The sequence below is a fragment of the Seriola aureovittata genome, chromosome 2, assembly GCF_021018895.1.
Source record: "Seriola aureovittata isolate HTS-2021-v1 ecotype China chromosome 2, ASM2101889v1, whole genome shotgun sequence".
Lineage (NCBI taxonomy): Eukaryota > Metazoa > Chordata > Actinopteri > Carangiformes > Carangidae > Seriola > Seriola aureovittata.
This window is the reverse complement of record NC_079365.1, coordinates 12,457,776-12,474,969: the sequence shown is the minus strand read 5'-3', so window position 1 is coordinate 12,474,969 and position 17,194 is coordinate 12,457,776. Positions and strand designations below refer to the sequence as shown.

Here is a 17,194-nt window from a genome sequence, read left to right as displayed (position 1 = left end):
TGTTCCCTCTTCAGCAGACAGATGTGAAAACATCTTTTCAGTATCAGACTTCAGGGGACCTTGTGGGGACCAGGTTTTGTCCCCAAATGGACAAAAAAGTCAATTTTTACCGCAACATACAGTCTCACACACACACACACACACACACACACACACACACAAAGTCACATCAATAAAGGAAAAAAGAAAACACAAAAAGCCAGCAAATGTTTTCTGGTAAAACATTTTATATTCTCAGTAAAATTTGAACCACTTTTCCCTGTGTAGTTTGCTCCGCAGAGCGCCCTCTAGTGGAAGAGTAGAGGAGGCCTGAGCAGCTCTTTGGAGTGTTGGTTGGGTGACAGTACAATAGTCAAACTGTGGCTGATCGGGAAAAGGCACAACTCTGGCAGACAGACAGAAGCTAACGTAGAGTCAGTGATACAACACCATGGCAACCACAACTCCTCGGCTCAGAGTTTAAGTGAAGTCAGTCGTTTTACGGTCTCCAAGGAAACCAAAGTCAGGGAGGAAGGAGGTATGGCGAAAATGCCAGCCTGCTTCAATCTGACCAGAACCACTGGTAAACCTTACATTCATAAAATGAGTAATTTGAATATAATCAAATCAAAAAAAAAAAAAAAAATCACCTTTCATCTATGTCTGGCTCCAAATTTCAATGTTAAAACAGAGAGAAAAATAAAATCCCAATCATATAAAAATGGCATCATAAATGTACATAATCTCTTCATCTCTCCAAAGTCACTTGAAATCTGGAAGTTTATAAATGGCTGCCCACTCCTTCCCCAATGAAACATTAGTGGCATAAATGTCTTTACAGTGTACTTGAAAATGGCTTTGAAAAGAAAGGGTAGGTTCGGAATAAAACTGAAATAAAACTAAAACAACAAATACAAATAAAATACATTTAAGTGGCTTAGTGGCATAAAATATCTGAAATAAATCTTATTTCATAATTCTTCAATGTACAAAGTCAAAACAATAATATAGTTTCCAGTGCTTTGGGAGATAAAATAAACAACAAACTATAATAAAGAAAACAAACACTTCTTTTAATCAAAAAAATCACCATCAAAGTTTTTTTTCTACCTTTATCAGTACTGATCATAAGCTATATCAAATCAAAGCCAAGCCCCAGGTTCACCACAGCAGAGATACAACTCAGGTACAACTCAACCTGCCCTAGCCACTGCATTAACATCAGTTGCCAGTGGGAGAACAGGTTCCCTTTCCATGGCAGCTTGAACAGCAGGCCTGTGATTTACCTCTGCAGCTGGCAGCTTCACCCGACTCATCAGGGGAGAGACTGAAGCACAGGAGACTTGTTAATGTGCTGATTTGAAAACAGCCTCAAGGCACACCGCACTGTATGTATGTGTATGTATGTGTGTGAGCACTATAATGCATGTGTGTGTACTGGGCGGGCATCTAGCTTGCCTGTTTGTGAACCGAATGTGAGTGTGAATGCATGCAACTGTGTGAAGACAACTACTACAACTACTGCTGCTGCTGTCAGCTCGGACTGACTATCTCTCTCTCTCTCTCTCTCTCTCTCTCTCTTGCTCTCTCTCGCTCTCTCTCGCTCTCTCTTGCTCTCTCTTGCTCTCTCTCGCTCTCTCTTGCTCTCTCTTGCTCTCTCTGCAGTAACAAACCCTGTCACTCAATCTTTCATTCATCTGGGCCTCTGGTAGAAGCCCTTCAAAGTCACTGAGTGAGAGAAACATTTACTGTTTATCTCTGCCATTAATAAGGGTGTAGCTGGTACAGAAGCAAACTCTAAAGCATTTACAGGCATAACTGAACTTGATATTAAATCTAAACCCTGGTCATGACCTCTAACCTATGAAAATATACCTTTGAGGAGCAGCAGCTGCAATAATCAAAAGGCACATTGATAGGGGTTACGGCCGTGACACAGTTCAGGTTATCATCTGCTTCTACTTAAAAACGATCCTCCTTGTGTATTCTGTTACAGTACCTGAGTATTTTGACACCTCATAGAGTTGGATGACACTGTTTTTTGAAGACCATTAAACGGTTTTCTTTCTTTACTCTCTTTCCAAAGTCAACACACACTTTACAGAGCTTGTGGATAAATGTCACGAGTGTAAAATGTTAAAGGTGGAGAAACTGAGGGACAGCAGTGTGTGTGTGTGTGTGTGTGTACGTGTGCATGTGTACGTGTTCGTGAGGAGACACCAGTTCTATCTATAAGTGGGATAGATACAATAAATGAAAACAGATCTTTGTCAGACACCAAACAGCTAGCGCTTATGGCGAAAGAAAACTGTGGAATAACAGATTGAGGAAATGAACAATGTGAACGGACGGCATCCCCCTTAAGATAAATTATGCATGCAGGACCATAAAGCTACTTTCATTTTATGCACTATCGTTCATTCAATCATTTATGGTTACTAAAAGAGGCTGATGTTAAGGGGAAAATAACTTGTCCTCTATCGAGTGAGACAATGCGCTCGGTTGTCCTTGTATCTGATAACTTCAATCTAATTAACTGCTGGTTTTTGTCCCTTGTTCAATTATCATTCAGAGCCACCTTTATGGAAACAAGGCCAAGTGCGCTATATAACTCCTGACCTGGCAGTGTTGGTTCACCCCTTGTAAACGCTCAGTCTGTTGGGCAAAGTTTCAAGCTGCTCAGGTTATCTAACACACACTTGTGTGTGTGTGCGCGCAGATGGCTGCACTATACGCAATGTTTTCAGCTGTGTGAGAACTGAACACCTTCTGTTGCTTGTACCATTAACAGATAGTTGTACCACAAATGAGTGTCGTTGGTGTGTGTTCAAATTGCGTGATGTGTATAGTATGTGCAGCATGTTGTGGGTTTGTGCTGATGTGATGTCTTTGTGGCTGATTTCTTTCTGTTGTATGTGCTGTACATGTGTCAAGAGTTTGCGTTGATGAACTGTCACTTTTCAAGCTGTTTGCATGTTTACTGCACCTTCTGTGAAACCTCTGCATGTGCACGCGTGTGCTTGTATGAATGCATGTGTGTATGCATGTGTCTACAGTATGTCTCCATCCTCTATGCTGAAGCTGGATCTGCGGCTCGAGTCGACCGAGGCTTCAGGGGACATTGCAGAGAGCAGCGGGTCTCCGCCCATTGGGGACAAGGGCTCGTCCATCATCAGGAAGCCCAGCTCGCCTCTCCTCCCATGGACGTCCAGTCCACCCAGGTCAGCCAGGCCCGACATGCTGTCTGAAAAGCCGGGAATCCCATCGCACAAGTCCAGCGACTGGGCATAGTCAAAGGGCTGGGAGCTGCCTACAGCTGGGAACTGAATGGGTGGCTGAGGCTGGAGGTGTTGGGGGAGCGGTGGCAGCTGCCTGGGCTGAGGCTGAGCCTGGCCCTGAGGTTGGAGGTGGTTTTGCGGGAGGAAGTGGTGCTGGTGGGGCTGAGCCTGGTTCTGGGGTAGGTGCTGGGGCTGGTGGTGGGCTTGTATCTGGGGGTGAGAAAGCTTCTCCTCTGGGCTAGTCTCTTGTTTTATATAAGGAGCCATCAGGTCAGTCGGGTTCAGGCCAGAGGGAGAGTTGCTGGGCAGACCATGCATATGAGCCTGCATTTCCAACTCCTACACACAGTGGGCAGAGGGCAGCATCATCACTATAAGTGTATTTGCTGTGTTTGTGTGTTTCTGTGGGTGTGTGTGTGGGTGTGTTACCTGGATGCGTAGCATCAGCTGCTTGTTGGCCATCTCCATCCTTTTGAAGTTGTTTTCCACCTCTCTGGTCCTCTGCACATCTTTCTGCATGCGTTTGATGTACTCAACAGATGCTCGCAATATAGTGCCTTTGTTCCAGCGCACATCCCTATGCACACAGTAAAGTACACACATGCAATTTCCACATGTGAATAACTGACGGTAACTGATTTCATTCAACAGTTTCATCTATGCTGAAAACAGAGCACTGCAAAGCAACTCACAGGTCATTGGTTTTAGGGATCATGGTGCCCAGCTCTTTGATACGATCATTGATGTTGAATCTCCTCCTCCTTTCAACTATTAAAGAGGAAAGAAGACACGAGGGGGAGATAAAATGGGAAGAGATAAAGGAAAATACATTATGAAGACAATAGTATAGAGGAACAGAGGAATCAAATGCATTAAAGATAATTTGTGCAAGCCAGGCTGTGGCCTTTGGAATCTAATTTTCAAGTATGTACAGCATCGACAAACAGTGACAGTGACGGGCAGCTGGCAATGTAGTGCATATAATAAAAGTACAGATCAGTGTATATTGGAAATATACAGTAAAGGGCAATAAGGGACAAATGTTCAGGCACAAACGAACACACACACAGACACCCCCACACTCACCCCCCCCCCCCCACACACACACACACACACCCCCACACTCACACACACACACACACACACACACACACACACAGTGTCACAGGCAATTACACTTAAGTGCCAGAACAGCAGAAACGATCAGGTTAACCATCCACCCACTGGTTGCACTATGTCAGCTAAATCAGTGCAGGGATGTATAAAACTGTTTTTGCAAGTGACAGATTACAGATTATTGTGCGTGTGTGTGCGTGTGTGTGTGTGTGCGTGTGTCTGTCTGTTCGTACATTTCTAAGTCCACGTATAATGTTGGGGTGTGAAACACAAAAGGAGGTAGAGAACTTGAGCAAAGAGCATGCAGAGGGAAAGACTTACTCAGATTGTGGTTGTCTTTTTTCTGTCTCTCCTTGGCCAGTGCACGGGCTTCTGTGTCTTTGCAATAACAAAAAGTGATTAACTAATGGCTGAAACTGTGCTCAACAGAAGCAGTTTTTCAATAGTTTGCACCACAACATTAATATACGGGACAAGGTAGAAGCAAAAGTTTTAGATCCACTCAGTGACAAACTTCTGTATAACTTGTATAACATCTTAATAGTTGTTACTTTAATGTTAAAACTTCGACTTCCGCACCTGACAGTTCTCGTTTGATGGTCAGGTTGGCAGGACAGGAGTTACTGGTCATACCAATGGCTGGCCCCTTCATCCCAGGACCTGTATACACATCCAGGTGACTGCTGGACAGAGGGAGCTGGGGACACATGCAAACAGACACACATGTACACAACAAATACACACATTTAGAAAAAAACCTACACGACATTTACTTTGATCAATTAAAAAAATTCTACACAACTGCAGCTCATCAACCCCTGTGATACAAATAAAAAAGGAGCAAGGAAAGTGGAAAAGCATTGATCTGCCTCTATGCAGTGACTTTACTTCTGATTTAACCATGATATGAGAAGACTGAATGATGAACTTCATCAAATTAAAAAAGTAATAAAAATATAAAATCTGACATGAGTTAAACTTGGGTCAAACTGGTGTTAAATCCAAATCGTTTCTCTCCGTTTTGTAGACGACCCATTTACAGCTCCACATACCCTGGTGAGCACCTTTAAAGTCAGTGTTCATGTTTAGTGTGCTGTAAAGAGCAGATAGCAGGAGATAATGCAATAATATCACACCTGAGAGTGGCCTGCCAAACACGCAGCAATGACTGACTATCATGCTATCCGTCTTATCTCTCTTTATGGCTTGATTCTCTCCTGTGCCTTCTCCTGCCTCTGAACTTCTGGAGAGGTCTCCTAACTCTTGCACTTTAGACGTTGTGTAACGGCTGTGATTTAGTTTTGTATAGACTCCTAAAAAGACATGATTTCTTTTTAATTGTATGGTTTAATGAGTGCGATAGACTTTTTATGCCTTGTTGCCAACCGTGTCGTACTCCCTGAAGCGAGGGCAAATGTGACGCTGCTAATGAGGCCTGCAAGATAAAGAACTCAAAGGAAAAGATACCTTATCTGCTGGCTACTGTGTGAGTTTTGAGATCAAACACACTCACACACATAAGTACACACACAGACATCTGCAGGTTGACTTCTGTTTGTAAATTATATGCTGTCAGAGAAAATTATATTGTGTGATTTCGCAGTAACCAGATCTTCCAATATTGATACACTACGTTGCATGTTACACCGTTTAAGTGTGAAAAATAACATCTTAAACAATCCAATTGATCTTAATAACATTGGACTGCATAGGAACAGGAACTGTGGTTTTCAAACGACATTCTTGAATACTTCAAACATCATTTGTAGAAAAATTTGACTTAGCAACTGTTGTAGAAATTATGTGCATCAAGATAAGTGACAGAATCCCATATAAAAACAATACAATGCTTCACCCCGTTATGCTTGTTTCATGTTTTCTGATGACAATATAAAACTCAAAAACACACTCTATCAGCAAAACTCTATTTCCCAGCCTCCTCCATGTCCTGCCTCTCACCAAACCATCAAAACTCAATTGAACAAGCAAGCATGACTGGGACTCAGTATGGCTCAGTGTAACCATCAATACACACAGACACAGACACACACACACACAGACACACACAGACACAGACACACACACACACACAGACACACACACACACAGACAACACACACACACACACACACACACACACACACACACACACACACACACACACACTCACACACTCACACACACACACCTTTAAGGGTGGAGCTGCTCACTTGTGCCTGGTATTCAGTGGTGTTCCCGGCTTTTACTAAACTTTGAGATTCCAAGAATTCCTTGGAGTTTGCTGCTTTAATCCGCATCAGGATTAGCAGGTGAGTTTTACTCACTGCTCTGTCAGTTGGGAGTCAGGCTCTGAGTATTGTTTCCAGTGTGGTTGAACACAGAACACTTCTACATATCAAACTGTACAAAGCATCAGTAATATGTCCTGTTAATGCAGCCCTATTAATATTTGAGCTCTGGTTTGAGTTTCTGTCTCAGTTAAATCCATTGTGCTAGCTCCACACACTGATCATCCTCAGGGTTGATCAATCTCCTAATCTAATCAGTCTGATGTTTTACATGCACACACACAAACACATGCATGTAGACACACTCACTCTGATTAACCCAATCAACCATAGAGGGCATATTATCAGATAAAGCTCTCTCTCTCTCAAACACACACACACACACACACACACACACACACACACACACACACACACACACACACACACACACACACACACACACATATATATATATATAGAGAGAGAGAGCTGTGAAGCAGTGTGCCAGACCACACAAAGTGGTTGCAGCAGGGTAGACCCCAACATTATCGTCAACATCAACTCAAACCCGGGACAAAATCCTGATTCCAGTGCAGTAACATCCATCCACACACAAACATGAAAAAACGGAACCTCCACCCCACTGCCCCTGCCATGGCTCATCTTATAATCAGAGACCCGAGGCTGGGAGTTAGAGCTGCCACTGCATCAGTCCAAATTGTGAATGGAAGCCAACTCCTACAACACCAACCAAAGCTCACATTTAGCAGTTTTACAAACAACAGCATTTCATTGTCTTACCAGCTGAATCTGTTCTCCTTCAATAACTTCCACAATGGCATACGTCTTACTCATCTCCTTCATCCTCTACTCCTTCCCTTGCCTGGTCGGTGCTCTTTCTTCTTCACTTGCAGGCACAAGCAGCACACGCAGCTCTCTCTCTGGCACTGTCGCCCCAGTCCCCGGAGAATGACCTCAGCAGCACCGATGCCGTCTTTCTTCTACCTCTGTTCCCCACCAAACAAGAATGAACTTTCCCCTAACTGGACTTTCAGCCTGTTTTCCCTTTGCACAAATTGCCCTCATCCCCCTTTCCCTCCTCCCTTCTTTTCCTCCCCTCTCTCCTTCTCCACCTCCCTCTCTCTCTGAATGTCTTGTAAACAAGTTGATCTCTAACTGCTGGCAGTTTAATTGTTAATTTTCTGAGTTTGTTCCCTCAAACACAAAGCGCTGTACAGTCCTCATCTAACATGCCTTCCCTACAGTTTCTAACTGTGTCCAACATGGTTTAGGGATGGAATGTTTAGGGTCTAAGTTAATTATATACTTTTGCATGTGTGTATGTGTTTGTGTATATGAGTGCATAAAGACTTAACCTGTTTCTTCCAATGGGGACATGCTACTAGAGACTGACAACCAAGAGAGCAAGTTTAGAGCAACAGCTGAAAACAGTGGTTTAACAAGATTAACAACTGTACGAACACCACCAATGTCCCTAGTAACAGCAACACAAAGTAGGAACACTGACATTAAATGAGGAGGGAGACAGACAGGGAGAGGGAGAGACTATATAGATGCAGCAGTGGTTATAGGAACTGCTGAAAAGCCAAAGTCTGAGCACTGATGACTCGGCATATCCAAAATAAGCACTGAAGCCGATTAGGGTTTCAGAGAACTATATATTCAGACAATACAACATTTGGGAATTCTAGTGTTGAATTTTAAGGTTGATGCATTAATGGTGTACACCCTTGCAAACCTATATAAAACATGCATGCATATGATATATTACATTAAGATTTGTTATGTATTCCTAATAATTTATACTATCAACCAAACAGTACAAAGCATAAAATGTTTCTTTAATTATGTAATTTGCCTATTACTAAGTCTTAAAAATATTACTTTCCTTAAAACAAGTTAAAATATCTGCAAGTAAGTCATTATCAATCAGTATATTTTATATATTTTATATTGAAAATGTTTTTGATAAGGTGAATAACAATATAAATCAATATTTATCTCCAATATTGAACTGTATTGGACACTACCATCAGAATAATCTTCCATCAATAATTTACCTGAATACTTATTTTAAATGTATCTTAAAATACGTATTTTTACAGTATTCTTCAAAGGAAAAGATCATTTTCGACATATAAGCTGCTGCCTATGCGTAAAATCTATGGTGATAATCAAACTAAACCATATGACAGAAATAGGAGCCAGCTGGATACAAAGTACATTTGTCATATAAAAGACAATAAATCTGAAGTGTTCCTAAAAGTGCACCTCAAGGTGTGTTTGGATCTTCTGTTTTGGCACTACTTACTGTGTTGGGCATCTGGACAGGGTCAATGTATGCCTGGATATCATCATAATTGGATTGCATGCTGATGATGTCATCAATGACCTCATCCATCTGAAAAAAAGCAGGGCAGTGTTACCTATGTGGTTTTGAAAAGCTTCATGAACCACAATGTCTCATTTTAAAGCAGGGACGGCACCTACTTTCCAATCTGAATGTTAAGAAGACACCACATGGAAAACACTTTCGCTGCTCATACGTGTATTAAAGCATCTAAAATCTGATGGCATGCAGGCCTCCACAGGGACTTGCCTGCAGGTGCAGGCGCTCAAGAGAAAAGATGACTTCTATGTCATGGAGGCTAACTGGTAAAACAATTTTTTTTGAGGCAGAGAAAGAAGTGAGGTCGAGCGTCGTCGTCGGAGAGTTGGTCAAAGTCTGTCAGGTTCAAAGGGCCTTACACTCTGCAGTTTCTCTGTCACTTGTTAAGCTGTAATTACTGCTGCAAGGCCATAATGGAGCGTTTAAATTCCAATGATAGCCAGAGTCATATATTGCAAGTTAGTCAACACATTCATCCACACGCCTACTGTACGCACAACAGATTAACACCAGTGCATTTACAAACGCTTCTCCAGCCTACCAAAGACCAATTAAATCATTATGATGCTTTCATAAAATGTAGCGATAATGTCTCTTTGGGGGTAATATTCAATCCTCATAATTTTATATAGAGTATAATTAAGTCATATTTTAGGGATATTTGCTCAATCTGGTTCTTGTAAAGTGTACTTTATAACATGAGCAGGAATAAACGTTTATGCCACTGTCCACCCAGACTTGCAGGCGTCTACCTCATTCTCATGGCTGGATCCGATGTTGAGCATGGCCATGGGGCTGTTGGGTGCACTGTTGCCAGACATGAGCTGCTCGGTGCGCATGTGTGGGGACTGGAGGGGTGGGGGCGCAGACGCTGAACCCCCTGTGGGTCCCATGTTTGTGGGAGGAGAGGGTGGAATCAGCCCTGCTACTGCTTGGACCGTCTAATGACAGAGAGAGGGAGACAAAGAGGGGTGATGATGGTGTTAATGACTGACTGAGTGCGGACATAGTAGTACTGAATACTGCATGTGCTTTGTTGACAAACCAGACAAAAACGGGACAGACCATTTATACACAGAACTGATCTAATGAGACAGACAAGCATTAACCGATATATACAGGACATTACTGGGTAACGGCATCCAGACAGGTACCTGTTTGGTGGCAAAGGTGGTAGACAGGTATTCTTTCACCTGTTGCCTCCGAGACTGACGGATGTGGTAGTCTGTAGGATTCTCCAGGTGGGTCTGTACCTGTATGAATGATGGACAGGAAAAATACCTGATCAATTCTTATTCCATTATTGATTTTGCACATCCAATCCAACTGATCCAATTCATTGTTGATTCTGTTAATGATTTATTTTTGAAGACTGGTTTGGTGGAGGTTGAACATACAGGTTATAGACAGTTCTTTTAATACAGGGACTGTCAGCCTATAAGTTATATACTCACAAATATTACAGGGGTTTTAATATGACGTATGAAGTATGAAAAAAAACTTAAGCTGGGAGATGTAAAAACCTAAAAAACCTGTCACAGACGACAATAAACCAATTCATCTGTAGGTCAGACTATCATCATATCATGTGTGTCTCTGCAAATGTATAAATTGTATATATCTATTTTTGTGCACAGGTCTCTCTTGAAAAGAGATCTCGATCTCAATGACTATCAGTTTAAATAAAGGATTTAATAATAAAAAACATCGACAATACAGTGTGTAAAAAACATTCATTATGTTTTTGAAAAACATCTAATCTAGGTATTCTTATTCTTATAGCTAAGGCTGCTTATGTAAGTCAGGTTATAGTAGCACTAGCATTTATATGAAGGCCATCAATCGCATCATTTTATGCTTGAAATCAATGTTTTGCAAACATTACTTTTAGAAAATCCACCCAAAGATTTCAGCATGTTTTTCTCTCTGGCACAACTCAAGTCCCAAGTGGAAAAAAAACAAAACAAATAATGGTACCTGCTCATCAATACCCACAGGGCTATCATCAGAATTATATTTTAAATTATACACACATTTAGTGTGCTTTACAAGCTATTTGCTCACTGTCATTTAAAGACATAAAAACACATTGAGTATTCAGATGTACACACTCGTTTATCCCTGTCCCTTAACCCAGTGATGAGACTGGGGCACGGAAGCATTAAGTGAGTGGTAGTGCCTACAGGGGTAAAGCCACAATAATTCCTCTGGTGTGTGTACAAAGAGCAGTGGGCCGGCCTCATTCCTTCACATCAAAGAGTAAAGCTCAGTAGAGAGCAGGACTGCTCCACATTACTACAGAGAAAAGATTCAACTCCTCTGCCCTCCAAACCCCCAGCCAGATTATATCTGAAGCAGAAACTTTGCAATAACTTCATATTCCTACTTTTTCTGTCTACTGTGTATATGCATATCTCTTTATTTAAGTGCAAATGTTTACACTTTGGATAAATACACGATTGGTTGTCAGTAGACTGGGTCTCATAAGGGAAAGGGACAAGTATCCAGTCATAAGTATTTGACCCATCTGGCCCAGCTCTGTCAGCACAGATGAAGTCTTGGGAAACACAGCGCAGGAAGTATGACAGCCTCGATGGGCCTGATGGACAGACAGCTCATCTTATCTATGCCATGAAAGGGAAAGACACTGACAAGTCTAAACAATGAGATTCCACACAAACACCCACACACACATGCATGCACACAGAGTAAACTGTCAATACATCAAGTTGCCCCACAGAGTTATCAGTGCATACAAACTGTAGATTGATGGTCTCAAATACCATAAAGCAACACACACAAGCACATAATGGTGTATTGCACAAACCCATATACACACACACAAAAATACACCATAAAAGATAAGGACATGCACAGGCATCTTTGGAATCGGGTAAAATGTCACTTCAGCTTTATCTGTCCCTGTCTGACTCAGACTATCTACATCACTCCTGTCTGTCCTATCACGAAACATGTCAAACCTCTCTTATCTACCGCTCCTCCTCCCTCTTCTGTCTCCCTACCTGCTTGCTGCTCCACTGCATTTTTCTCTCTTTGCCTTTTTCAAATTCGTCCCCTGATTTTTTCATGTGTGGCAGTGCTGCTGTGTGAGAGGCTGTGACGTCCAGTGAGGTCTCTGCTGCTCCCCTCCTATCCTGTCTCCTTCTCAGCAACATGTGAGTGGATTAACATAAGTGCAGCAGCCCCTTTTGAACCCCCCACCCCTTTAACCAACATCTTTCTTTCTTCCATCAATCCCCTCGCTCAAATCTGTTTAGCGGGGTTGAATTTTGACCTGAAGTGAGTCACAAAGATTTCCCTATTACACTCATTATTTTATTCCCACAGACTGCATGGTGGTCCAATCCAAGTCTAAAAAATTAGAGTATCTAGAAAGATTCTGTGTTCAGTGGATAACGGATCAAACCACAAATCCCCAGTTGTTCAAGTTTTTGTTCTTTTCCTGACAAAATACTGCCCTCTCAACAGATTATGTATCGGTCATGCATTGCAAAATCAGTACATTCACACATTAATATAATAAGCATATACATATGTTTATATACAACATAATTAAGTGATCAGTATATGAACAGGAAAAAAACAATTGTACCATCATTTTGACAAACAAAAATGACAAACATTTGCTGGTTAAAACTAAGCATTTGCTCCTTTTCTCCGTTTTCATATCACTGTGAATTCATTATTTTTGACTTATTGACAAACAAAAACAACTAAAGACATCACCCTGGCTCTGTGGAATTGTGATGGGCATTTTTTCCAAAATTTCTTTGGCCAGCTGAGCAATTGGTCATATAAGAAATCAGTTGAGAACAAAAATAAAGAGATAATCAGTAATAAAAAGCATCTGCTGTATCCCTACTGACCTTAAGAACCTCCACAGGGACCTGCATGCTTTGATAATGCTGCGGGGTGCTAATGGCCGGAGTGGGTGTAGGTGGCCCGGCCATGCGATGCTGCATGTAAGGCTGCAGGACTGCATTCTGTTGCTGCTGCTGCCGCTCACGCTGCTCCTCTTGCTGCAGCTGGTCTCGCATCAGCTGGAGACACACACACAAAGGATTATTATTAAATCATCAATGCTCATTAAAGAATTCTGACTTATAAACTGACTGTGAGGGTGATGTAGCTTTTGGCTTTTCTCTGTCCCACTGCTTTTTTAAGAGTGGACATGAAGGGCCGGCAGTGTCACAGCAAATAACAACTGGTGACTCACATACATATATAAAATCAATTTATAAGAAAAGTCTGTACAGTGCATATATCAAAATATGCAAGGGTCAAACAGCATGGCCAAATTTATCAGTGAAAAAAAAAAACTGTTTCTGCATGTAGACGCCCTTCAAATAAATGACACACTGACATGTACTGAGCAGAATATCTTCCTCACCTACACTACAAACAGACTGTGATGTCAATAGCTAATAAAAGGCTTGCATGTACTGTATGTCGGACGGTGAAGGGTAGTTGTGTTGTACCTGCATCCGCAGCCCGATGCGTGAGGCCATTGCTGGGGGGCGAGGGGGCAGGGGAGGGCGAGCCGACGTCAGTGCACCGCAGTCCAGCCCGAGAGGTAGAGGAAGCTGTGGAGGAAAAGAAAAGGGTGGGGGAAAAGTGAGTTAGGCAAGAGGAAGAAGAAAACGAAGGGGATAAAAAAAGTTGAAAGCAGAAAGATAAAGAAAGATAAAGTTTGATCCCATTGCTGCAAAAAGTTATCTTCTCCATCACAGATCTGCAGTAATTCCTAGACACGCAGAGTACATATCAAGAGTGGATGCAGTGTAAACACTTCTACCTCTTCATACAAATGCCTGGTTCAGTCTTTAGTTGCTAATGGATGCATTAGTGATAAGGAGAGAGATGTGAGAGGGGAAGAGGAAGTATGCAATGTTGTGATACACTTCTTTTTTACATGTTTACTTAGCTGGGTCTTTGTGGTCGGGTGACATTTACGTTCAGTTTGTCTTATGTATCGTCTTTGTTTGTGTTAGTTTAACAGTGGAATTCATGGTAGTCTGGGCATCCCTTTCCCCCGATTCAAGATAATAATTATGAAAAGACACCACAGGTATTTTAGACAATATCTCCACTCATTCAATGGTCAGATAATAATGACAAGTTTGATCAAAAGATCTGAAACCCACATTAAATACAGTAACTATTGCAGGGTCTCCAACCAAGTGATTTCAAGAAACATAGACCAGCTTATTAATAGCTCAACTTTGTATTCCCTGAGAATCAAGAACAAACAAATACCTGAATGAATATGTTAATGGTTATAGCAGTCGCTGCCCCCAGCTGCTGTTGGTCAAGAAGTAAATCCACTGTTGAGAACCGGCGCCTAAAACCACAATAACTTGTCTTCTTTTTATGCCTTTCAGATACACAAGATTCTGTATAAAATCAAAATCAAAAAGCTTTGGAGTTGTTTGAAGTTTGCTGGAGCTAGGCTAACAGTTCCCACCTGTCAACTCTGGTGCCACTCCACTTACAGGTATGCCTGAAACACCTATCTTGATGCACCACTGGGCAAGCTGGATTCGCCACCTGTTTTCCACTCACATGCACTCAGAGCTGCTACTGAATCAAAGGCACCACGTCAACTTTCTACAAGCCGCTCAAAGACAGACTGTCGGACTGCTTATTCTATTTACCAAGTGTGTATGCCTTAGAGCATTCGCTGCCACAGTGTCTTTCTGTCTGCACGAGGCTACAAATAACTGTGTCTAAAATAGATCACGCTGTTTAAAGGATGTGCAGTGTAATCGTGATGTCTGCCTTGTACATAAACATATATTTTTTTAAAAACAGACGATATGGCTTGTCTAATTATTAGTAGCTCATAAAAATGTTGTGACACATCAAAATGAGCCAAACCTCTGACATGTATGTGTTCAATACTGTCTTTACACACCAAGAACTTTGCCTGAATAAAATACACTTTTTTTTTTTAATGCTAACATGTTATTAAGTAATATCAGATGATACCTGTTAACATAAAAAGTAAACAAAAGTCATTATGTCTCTCTAGTTATTTATCAATTGTTTGTGTCTGTGTTATGCAGTCATGTAAAAAATTAGGTTGATTTAAGATCTATTCCAGAAATTAGATTCACATCACATGAATCTGTTTTCATATTTGAATGGTCCTTTTAAATCCACCTCTGCTTTACTAAACTAAAACAGTAACAAATCCTACAGCTATAGGTGCCTGAACCTTGTCATGATCTTTTTTAATATGAAGAGGCCATCCATAAGTTACAGTACCAGATATACAGGATGAAATTTAGTTCTACTTAATATGACTGACCCAGGGCGCTATTGTGTAAACAAGTACAGCAACAGCAGCATCTCCAGTCTAACATTTGAACATACTCTATGTCACTCTGGCATCATCCATCTACTCTCTTGGTCAAAATCAGGCACCGGGGTGAATGATGTAAGCAGTATTAATCTCTTGTCCCCAGTTCTGTTCCTCTATAAAGTGGCAAATTGAGGAAGCCTTCGTGGATGATGGAGAGGTCATGTGGTCTTGTTGTTCTTGGGTGATCTTGTGAGCAAAAAGACCGTGGAGAAAAACCCCTTAACCCCTACACAACATCTCATCCTCTCTCTTCTCTCACGTAAAAGCAGTCACAAACATGCATGCAAATGCTCAGTGGGGACTCCCGCTGAGTGTGTGATAGTTCCCCTTCTGCAATGACTTGTGTTTATTCCCTGCATGACTAAACTCGTCTGGACTTACAAAAAGGTGAGATTGGGCTCCTAACCTACTGTGGGCCATGTTTCCACTCTATTCTAATGTCTCTGCTGATTGTGATTTGTGGTGAGATGAGACACAGAGAAGCAGTGACAGACACATCAGTCAGAATCAGATTCCTCCAGTCTCTCATCAGAAACACTGTCTGTATATGGTCATAAAGAGAGAAAGACACAGAGAGAAAGACAGAGAGAGAGAGAAAAGCTCATTGTGTGTGAGGTACAATAAGAAGGGCAGCTCCTATTGAGAAGGACTGAAGCCGCCTGTTGTCCGAAGTGTACATTTCAGCACCCGAGGGGGCACACACTGCCCGCTTTGTGCCCATTGGATGGCCCACATGAAAAACACACACCCATGCAGAGATACACATTGAAACACACACACATTCCAACACAAACATGTACCAGAACTTGGACTCAAGGAAAGGCTGACTCCACACTAGCATCCTCGAACCGCAAACAAAATATACTCTCAACTCCATGCTCTCCTAACACTCATAACTACTGATGCTGATGGAACCACTTCTACAGCAGCTGCTAACATCTGAAGCTTTGGATGTCTCCTCCTGTAGTAGCAGTAGTAACGGTGTCTTTCAAGGTGCTTAACACTTACACAGACAAACAAACAAGTGTGGGCACACATACACACACAGTGGTGGAATGCTGCGCAGTGTATTTATAGAGTCTGACAAATGGGGTGATTACATCTGCAAAGTCAATCGGCAAGGTAGGAATGCCGGCCAGAGAAGGACGTGTGCGCTATGCTTTGAGAGTCTAAGGATAGACCTGCATGCTGTACAGATTGTAAAGTCCTTTGAGGCAATATATTTTGGCTATATAAATTAAAATAACATTGACTTGACTTCCACCAAATAGAGTATAGCCAACCACATCAAGTTCCACGGCACAGGTCCAAGCAATTCCTTTAGCTTTACATGTTAAACCCAAAGGCATAAAGTGCTAATTTAACTATCCTGAACAACTGACTTCCAGCTTAAAATGCTAAACAGACTCAAGTTACAACACTTCTCCAACTTATGGGTATGTATGGGTAAAGACATTCCAAATTCATCAGTTAAGGGTAAAAATGTATGCAAATAATCTTTAAAATCCTTCCAAAACTATGAGAGACTCAATTTTGACCAATTTGGCAGATTACTTTCTATTTTTGGGTACTCAAAAAGTGATAAAGAGGTTTAATGTATGCAAATAAAGACTGCATGCAATTTGTTGCCCAATTTCTATTTCTAATGCTCTTTTAAAGCCCCAAACTCTGCAAAAGGAAACTGCTCATGACTCTACATGTGGTGACTGCAATGTTTACATAACACTACGTATGTGTGTATGTATCATATAGCCTC

The 17,194-nt window shown here is 41.6% G+C and overlaps 1 protein-coding gene across 10 annotated transcripts in view; it reads right to left on the bottom strand.

Moving 5' to 3' along the window:
- Positions 1-207: 207 nt before the first annotated feature.
- tfeb (transcription factor EB) overlaps positions 208-17,194 on the bottom strand; it is a 30,715-nt gene continuing 13,728 nt past the window's right edge. For 7 of the 10 annotated variants that reach the window (XM_056398623.1, XM_056398649.1, XM_056398628.1 and 4 more), the window contains 10 exons: positions 13,553-13,657; positions 12,941-13,114; positions 10,208-10,306; positions 9,806-9,994; positions 8,976-9,065; positions 4,953-5,070; positions 4,695-4,751; positions 3,950-4,025; positions 3,687-3,843; positions 208-3,596 (listed from right to left, as the gene is read on the bottom strand). In XM_056398623.1, the coding sequence (XP_056254598.1) occupies positions 3,030-3,596; positions 3,687-3,843; positions 3,950-4,025; positions 4,695-4,751; positions 4,953-5,070; positions 8,976-9,065; positions 9,806-9,994; positions 10,208-10,306; positions 12,941-13,114; positions 13,553-13,582 (1,557 nt within the window). In that variant the 5' untranslated portion in view covers positions 13,583-13,657 and the 3' untranslated portion in view covers positions 208-3,029. The remainder of the gene's footprint in view (positions 3,597-3,686; positions 3,844-3,949; positions 4,026-4,694; positions 4,752-4,952; positions 5,071-8,975; positions 9,066-9,805; positions 9,995-10,207; positions 10,307-12,940; positions 13,115-13,552; positions 13,658-17,194) is intronic. The other 3 variants (XM_056398606.1, XM_056398596.1, XM_056398615.1) reach the window with 3 other exon arrangements.